The sequence below is a fragment of the Marmota monax genome, unplaced genomic scaffold, assembly GCF_021218885.2.
Source record: "Marmota monax isolate L192 unplaced genomic scaffold, Marmota_monax_Labrador192_F-V1.1 WCK01_AAM20220418_F8-fsc00069, whole genome shotgun sequence".
NCBI classification, from domain to species: domain Eukaryota; kingdom Metazoa; phylum Chordata; class Mammalia; order Rodentia; family Sciuridae; genus Marmota; species Marmota monax.
Genome location: NW_026695243.1, coordinates 7,692,185 through 7,700,697, shown reverse-complemented (window position 1 = coordinate 7,700,697; position 8,513 = coordinate 7,692,185). Strand labels below are relative to the sequence as shown.

Below are 8,513 nucleotides of genomic sequence, written 5' to 3'. Positions count from 1 at the left end.
GCTTATGGCCTGGGTCCCGCCTCAGGGATACAACACGCCTAGTAACGCCACGTCAATTGGTCGCAACGCTACGCTTCCTCGACGGATTGTGAGTCTAGACCAATCAGCGGAAGAAACTGGACCAGATCGACTAGTAAAAGGAGAGCCTTTAAGCCTTTGGAGGCGGACTCTCCCACTTGGCTCCAGTTCATTGGCTTCCGAGTTTATCCCCCTAGAAGAACCTGGCACAATGGATTGAACTCTTCTATTAGTCTAGTTCTGTTGTAGTGATAATCCACACAGTTTCTCCACAAACCTGGGGATCCTTTTATTCCATCACCACACAAACACTTCTTGATTCTTTAAAACACTGGCACCAAGCCAGGTGCCATGGCACATGCCCAGCAATTTGGAAAACTGAGGCACGAGGATGGCAAGTTCAAAACCAGCCTCAGCAACTTAGTGAAGTCCTAAGCAATGTGGACAGTCTCAAAGTAAAAATATAAAAATAAATAAATAAAAAGGGATGGGGATGTGACTTAGTCCTTAAGTGCCCCTGAATTCAATCCCGAGCACCAAAAACAAAAACAAAATACTGGCACCAGCAACCCCTACTCTGGCTCTTTTGACTAGCACCCCAGCTTTTCATCCGGGCTACCCCATTGTCATTGCACCCTCCCCAAGTTAATCCCACGAGTTTTACCGTTTCCTAGTGCTTAAGGGACGGGTGCTTCCCTTACCATAGAGTATTAATATAGATGCCTGTAGGAGAGCACATTCAGAGTCCAAAGAGGTCAAAAGGCAGCCACAGAACACAAAGCAGAGCCAATATCATCCAAGGCAGCAAGAAAATTACATACTGGAATTAGGAGTCCCTCAGTTACAATGACAGTTGGCCCTGACTGGCGTCAATAGGGTTCTTTGGGGCTTGCTGACTCAAATCACACTTCACCCCCCCATCCACACAGACAAGTTTGACTGAAATGAGTTCAGTTTCTAGAATTTAGAATTAGGAAGTAGGTGAGGAGTCATTGATAGACTCAGAGATCTGGTTGTCCCTCCTCAGTATTAAGAACCTGCCATTAACTTGAAAAGCCTGTCTAGGTCACCCTCCATACCTAACTCCTGTCACCTAGCACAGGATTTGGGCTTTGGGTCTGTAAAGGACTAAGGCACTGAATGAGGATTAGTGTAGTCTTTCCATCATAGCTGGGCCTCCAGCTCATAAGACAGATGATGTTGAGAGGATGGGAGTTCATATACAAGGCCTGGATTCAATCGCTAGCACCCCCCGACACACACACACACACACACACACACCAACAAATAAAAGGGGGGGGAGCACAGGCAGTCAATATTGGGAGAGGGTTCTTTTGACAACCAGCACTCAACTAAGCACACCAAAGCTTTCCCATCCAAGTATATGTACTAGGCAGACAAGATATATATTCATATATATATATATATATATATATATATATATATATATGCATTTTTACTCAACACAAGAAAAGGGGAAACAGGAAAAACAGATGCTACAAGCAAAGTCAATGACTTGTTGGTAGCAGGGAATACTTCCTCCAGAAGGAAGGAGTATCCCAAACCACACAGGACTGCCACCAACTTCACCAGTACAAGAGTTACATAGGAATGATCAGCTCCAGTCACATCACCCAAGGAGGGTAAAGCAAGGGGAGGCGGGGAGGCCCTCCTCACAGAGATGATTCACTGGGCCCTCAGCTCAGGCTCTTGGAAACATAGCAGCTACAGGTTGTGAGGCTCCTGCAGAGATGTCTGAAACTCTTCAAGGAAGGTTTCACAGTCAGGGGAATGGATCCAGCTCAAATAGATTTCTAAGTACAGAGGGAGAGACCTGGAGAGCAAGAAGAGTGATGCATAAGAGTGAAAGATCAAAGGTTAGGCAACCTTCCCTCCCTTTCATTCCTTCATCACCCCCAATACTCCCAAGGACTCCACAATTCCAACTGTCCTTCAGCCCCAAGCCAGCAACCCTCACCAGGTAGCTTCCTTCTGTGGCAGTTGAGTTTGGGCCTGTAGCCTCCAACAGAAAGCAGCGGCCTCATCCTTCCTATCCAGCCTCCTTAGAGTCTGAAGCAGGTGAAAGGAAGCATCTCTATTACCTGTAGCCCACCCCAGAGTAGAAAGATTTAGAATTTGATATAGGCTTAGGCATCATTTTATAAAAGAAGAAACTGAGAACTAGCGAGACTGTCTTGTTTACACTCACATATGAAACCAAGAGTAGATCACTCACAACCATTCCTCTTCCAGGATTTGTCACCTGCCCAGTAAAAAGGGCTCAGCTGGCCCCATTCCCACATAGCCCACACCAATGCAGTCATGGTCTTTGTGTCTTAAGGACACAGGAAACCAGGGAACTCTTGGGAGCCTTGTATATATACTATGTTTATATGTGCACACTTAGATATATCCTAGTTTTAAACAGCATAATCTCACTCAGCCCTCCTGTCTCAGAAAACCACTCTTACACAAATAATGCCCAAGTACCTCCTCTGTGGACCTCTCTGTCCCTGAACATCCATGCATAACTGATGTTATGTATAGCATACATACCTGGGCACATCTGCACACTGAGGAGGAAGTCCTGTAGAGCTTTGTTATCTTGGCCATTGGCTGCCCACTCCAGTCCACGACTGATCAGGGCAGCTGCCCGAAGATGTTGCACTACCATATCTGACCTACACTTCTGCTCACAGTTGGAAGCTGCCCCTGAGGATCATACCCAAAATCAATAAGTGTCTTCCCAACCACATATCACCAAAACCCCGAGTTCCCCTCTCTCTCTTCTTTTGTTTGGAGCCCCTTTTCTTAAGTCTTCTAGTCTGGTGGGCTGGATACACGGAAAGGAAACCCACTTTCACCTCCACCCCTTCCAGGAGATAAGGAAAACTGAAATTCTAAATCACCTTGTTCTTTGTCCCCAGGTATGGCCCGGAAGAGCAACTCAAGGCACCTGATTGGAACATGGAGCAGGAGCGAAGAAGAATCAAACTCAGAAATTCAGGTGAGTGGGTAAGAACAGAATTCACCAACCCAGGTCCCAATCAGAAAATCTTTCTTCCACACTTCCCCAGAACCCTAGGTGGCTTACTGTGCTCACCGGCTAAATTCACTAATTGCCTCTTTTGGGGCCCTCAGTTGTACCCAGGCCCGGCCCTGAAGCAGGTAAACAGCAGAGACCCAGAGTGGGCAGGATGGCAGTTCCTTGGTTCCTTTTCTTGCATCTTCCCATGGCTGAAGCATCTTGGGAAGCAGAGAAGATGTGCGGGTAAGCAGCTCCTCACATACAGTCAAAGCATCTTGGGCTCGGCCTGCCTGGATCAGTGCTGCTGCCGCCTCCAAGAACACCTCAGGCATGCAAGGTCCTGGGGAGCAGGTTGGTGGGCAGAACTAGAGTGGGAGAAGGATGCATGTCTTGAAGAGATCTCTTCACCAGGCTCTGGTACTATAAAGACCATATAGAGCCTGGTCTTCCATAATGGACAGACAGAATAGTAGAGGGAAAAGCAGAACAATCATTCTGCTCTACTCCAAAGGAACCCTCAACCCTCCCATTTCATTATGGAGAACCTACCCGTGGATCTGAGCCATCCAGCAACAGGGCCAGCAGGTCCAAGTAATGCTCTGCAGCATCTTCTGCCCTGGAAAGTCATAACACATGAACACTACCTTAAGCCATAGCAGGGTCTTCCAAGGGCTTCAGGTAAAACGTTCTCTCCTTGCTAATGAAGGGATGCTTGTAGGCCTTGAGGAATAAGAAAGAAGGTGAGGTCTAGGCCTACAACCCTGGCTCTGCATGGATCTACCTCAGTTACAGAATGGATTGGGGAGATTTCAGTGTTTCAAAGATAGAAGTTATTGTCTGGATGAAAAGCCCTCAGATCAGGTTCAGCAGTAAGGCAGGACACTGGGGAGTAGAGACCTATGTCCTACCATTGCCTCATTCATCACCCAACTCACAGGAACAAAAAACAGAGTCATGGCTGGGCACAGTCGTGCACACCGTATAATCCTAGTGGTTCGGGAAGCTGAGGCAGGAGGACCACAAGTTCAAAGCCAGCCTCAGCAACTTAGCGAGGCCCTAAGCAACTCAGTGAGACCCTGTCTCTAAATAAAAATACCAAAAAGAGGTAGGGATGTGGAGCAGTAGTTAAGTGCACCTGGGTTCAATGCTCAGTACCAAAACAAAACAAAAAACCTAGAGTCATACCCTGGGGAAGGCATGAAGTGGGAAGGGGAGCTCAGCTGAGCAAGAGGGAACCTCACCTCCCCATCTGTAGGCATCGGCTTGCTAACAGGTGCTTGGCTTGGCTCTGTGTGCCACAGTAAAGGGGAGAGGCTGGGTCAGGTCGTGGGAGTAGCAATTCTACGTCAATGAGAAGCTGTGGAACTTCAGAGCTACGGGTGGCACTCAAGGCCTAAATGGGAAAGAAAGAAGAAAGTATATCTATAATCTTTGGGAGTCATACTTCCTTATACTTGTATCTTGTCTAGTTACTCCAACTCCAGCACCTCAGCCATTCTCCACCCTATATATTCATCTGACAGTTACTTACCTCAACCAGCAGCTCCAGACTCTCCAGCTCTGCAGCTGTATCCCCCAATTGCCGATATAATCTGGAAGCCTCCAGAAGTGGAAGACCCCAGGCTGATCCCCCTTTCAGGGCTGCAATCAAGTACAGCAAAGCTCTCTGTGGATTTCCCTAGAGGGGTAAAAGGACATAGGCCTCAGCTACCAACAAAAAGAAAATGCTGTTTATAATGCCCACCCCTCAGGGCTATCATTACCATCTTACGAAGACAGGATCCTAATGCTGTATACACCTGAACCAAGAGAGGTCGTGGACACAGACCTGAGGCTGCTTCATGCAGGCTGCTCAATGCCCTTGGTAGGCTCCCTGAAATCAGCTCCTGGAGGCCTGAGTGCAATTAGGGTGTGAGATTAGAGAAGCCCATAAAGTAGAAAATGTGATGGGAAAGTGAGCCCAGAAAAATTCCATGGAATTGAATGGGATATGACAGGGAGAGTATAAGCCCAGAGGATACCTTAAGGGAAAGGATGAGTCAGGTTGCTAGCTGACCTTGACGGTAGGCAAATGCTGTCAAAAGGATATCCCTCAAACCCCGGGCATTCTGCAGGGTCAATGGGGCATCTGATTCCTCAGCTGGAGGGTTCCAAGTTTTTAGAAGTAGCAGCAGATCCTTAGAGGCCCCATTCTGGAGAGAAAAGGACCAAGTCTCTAATTCTAAAACCACTCTCACTTCTCCAGTCTTGGGCTCCTTGAGTTAAAGACTCCTCCTGATTCCTGCTCCCCCAATTCTAAGAGAAAGATATCTGAGAAGGAAGGATAAAGGAAAGAATAATAATTTAGGGCAGTGGTGATCTTTTCTAGTATGCCTTCTCATTCAGGATATGCCAATGAGGTCATGGGGCCAGTTTAGTAACCATGTTCGGGTTACTTCTGAGAAGACTGAGATTGTGAGTTAGTTTCAGTAAGATCATGCACAAAAGCCCTAACCGTAACCAAATTCATTAAGCTGTTTTTTAAAAAATGCCCTAAAGATAATCCCCCACAATGGGACAACCAGAGCAAGGTTACCCAAAGTCCCTCAGAAAACTCAGGTTTTCAGACTACAAATGTAGAAGGCTTTCCAGTAATCATGCACCTGCAGCAGTGGAGAAGGAAGGAGGGATGACACCCTCATCTTCAGATCATTTCCCCCATTACCTGGTTGCCATTCAGAGTCTGCAACAGCAAGGCCAGGTCTTCAAGACGGTCAATGCTCAGCCAAAGGGCAGCCTGCAGGCCAGCCAGGTGGTGCAGGGCACACAGTAGCTCAGGCAGAAGGGAGGAAGCACGGAGGACAGACTCCCACAACTTCCTGATCCCTTGTTCTGGCCTGGGCCCCAACTGCTCCTGGGTCTCTAGCACTATAGAGTACACATACACAAAGCAAAGGTGAGACCACATACTCCATCTCCCCCATACTCTCTGTCTTTCCTCTTCTGCAAAAGCCCAAGGATTACAATAATAACACCCCAACCTGGTCTAAGGAGCCCATAGAGAATTACAGAAGGGCACCTCTCTCCATGAAGATGATGTCTTTTGTTGTTTCTCCCAACCTCTTAGACAGACTTAAATCCAGACTAAAGCTGGCAGGGGAATAGAAGGCAAACTGACCCTCACCTCTTTCTAGGCCCCGTTGTATATCCTGGGTCTGGTCTTCAGTGAAACCCTGGGCTAGGCTCACCTTCAGGATAATGAAGTTACAGGTGACAATCAGCTCCAAGGGGAGAACAGGGACAGCTGCAGGAAGTCCTGAAGCAACAGATGCTGATCTTAGGCTCTCTCACTCACACACTCTCCTTCTCTCACATGAAAATTTTCCCAAATAAGATCCCAATCCAGAGATCATCCCACTCCAAACAAAACAGCTTCAATGAAGAACATGTCCTCTGGTCAGACAGTCCTGAAAGAGCAAAAATCATCCGGGAAACCACTTCTTCCCATGCTACCATTGTGTATGCATGCTTCCGAGCCCATACACAGGCAGGTGCAGAAGAGAAACTCCATGTACAAAGACAATTCCACTCCGGCCCATTCTGTGTACTCCCTGTCCCCTAAGTAATCACCTCAATCCCAGAAATACAGAAGATTCTTGGCTGTGGAGAATGCAAACTGACCATCCTGGAGAAGACTCTGCTTACCATGCAGAATGTGGAGGAGCTCCCTGAGTCCCTCCAGTGTGTCTTGAACCAACTTGTGTCGCCTCAGAGACACACCAGAGTCCTGAGCCACCTGCCAAAAGTGGGAGGGAACGTTACTGAGAATGAGTCTTTTTTTCGCTCCCCTTTCACCAGTAAAGAGGGGTGCATTCTCCAGGCATTTTTTGCTCTTCGAGGGAAGTCAAGCTGTGCTCCTTCCCAAAGGCTGGGGTAATTTCACTGCAAACGCGCTTTCTGGGATCCTGGTGCAGCAAAGCAAGAGTCCCAGTAACCACGTTACCTTGGCCTGTCGAACGAGCCGGTCGTTCTTTTCCTTCCACAGGTCCAGGCAGCTGGCGCGAGCCTCTGGGGAGCCCAGGAAAGACTGGTGGGCCATAGTCGAGGAGGGTGAACCCCTACACCTGCGAAGGGTTTCTGATGGGTGAGGGTAACCCCGCCGTAGCCCCCACCATAGTCAAGAGGGGCTTGCTCACTTCCGCACCCTTTCGGGCTCCCTTCGAGATCCCTACAAAGGCTGTCCACCCTTTCCAGCACAAATCCGGAGCTCTCCAGTGGCGCGGCTCCCACCCTCGCCTCTGGTTGGCCCGCCCAGCAAAACTCTCTGCTGTGATTGGTCCTCTTCAAGAGTCGTTTCCGCGGGAAACTTGGGTAAGAAAAGTGTCCCGACCGACCAGAACAGTCAGAAGGTGTGGCATGTCTGAGCTGGGAAGTCGCGTGGCAGGCCCTTCCGCCTGCTAGGCCCTCGCGGGGCCTACCGCCTTCACAAACGGTGGTAGCAAGCGTTCTCAGAACTAGTCTGTAACTCAGCCTTTCCACGCAGCCACACCCCCAGGCCTGCCCGGATTTCCCCTCTCCGGCGTGTTGGCCCGCGCAGTGTATGCTGGGGTCCGTAGTACGACGGGGAAAGCCCCGCCCTCCGTAATAGTCCCACAACTGGGCAAAACAGAACAAAATTCAACCCTCCATGTGTAAAATCAACTCAAAATGGATCACAAATACAAGAACCAAAAATCCAAAACTTCTGAAAGAAAACATAAGATAATCCGTTTGTGGTCTTGAATTTGACAACTCAAATATATATATTTTTTAATATTTATTTTTTAGGGGCTGGGGATATGGCTGAAGCGGTACGCGCTCGCCTGGTATGCGTGCGGCCCGGTTGGATCCTCAGCACCACATACAAACAAAGATGTTGTGTCCGCCGAAAACTAAAAAATAAAATATCAAAATTCTCTCTCTTAAAAAAAAAATATTTATTTTTTAGTTGTAGTTGGACACAATACTTTCATTTTATTTACTTATTTTTATGTGGTGCTGAGGATGGAACCCAGGGCTAGACGAGCACTCTACCACTGAGCCACAACCCCAACCCCGCAAATATATTCTTAAATACCATAAACGTATTCTTAAGTACACTTAAGTACATTCTTTTTTTTTTTTAATATTTATTTTTCAAGTATCGGCGGACACAACATCTTTGTTTGTATGTGGTGCATGAGGATCCAACCCGGGCCGCACGTATGCCAGGCAAGCATGCTACCACTTGAGCCACATCCCCAGCCCCTTAAGTACATTCTTAAGTACAAAAGCATGACCAACCACAACAACAACAACAAAAAATGACTTCACTAAAATAAAAACCTCTTAGTGCAGCAGCGCAGGCCTCAAATCCCAGCTCTTCTGGAGGATGAGACAGGAGAACCCAAGTTCAAGGCCAGTGAGGCCCTGCCTCAAAAAATAAAATAAAAAGGGATGGGGATGGAGC

At 47.9% G+C, this 8,513-nt stretch overlaps 1 protein-coding gene across 2 annotated transcripts; it reads right to left on the bottom strand.

Annotated features, from left to right (window-relative positions):
* Positions 1–282: 282 nt before the first annotated feature.
* Fancg (FA complementation group G) lies at positions 283–7,824 on the bottom strand. 2 transcript variants are annotated; one of them, XM_046457159.2, is made up of 15 exons: positions 7,222–7,824; positions 7,029–7,149; positions 6,731–6,821; positions 6,210–6,341; positions 5,751–5,953; positions 5,103–5,238; positions 4,810–4,940; positions 4,578–4,724; positions 4,288–4,439; positions 3,596–3,662; positions 3,122–3,411; positions 2,928–2,974; positions 2,575–2,730; positions 1,997–2,120; positions 283–1,852 (listed from the first exon to the last, which is right to left on the bottom strand). In XM_046457159.2, the coding sequence occupies exons 2-15, from the start codon at positions 7,122–7,124 to the stop codon at positions 1,744–1,746; spliced, it is 1,881 nt and encodes a 626-aa protein (XP_046313115.1). In that variant the 5' UTR covers positions 7,125–7,149; positions 7,222–7,824; the 3' UTR covers positions 283–1,743. The 2 variants fall into 2 exon arrangements, with proteins under 2 accessions (XP_046313115.1, XP_046313114.1); XM_046457158.2 differs by having other exon boundaries at positions 7,230–7,824.
* Between the last annotated feature and the right edge of the window lie 689 nt (positions 7,825–8,513).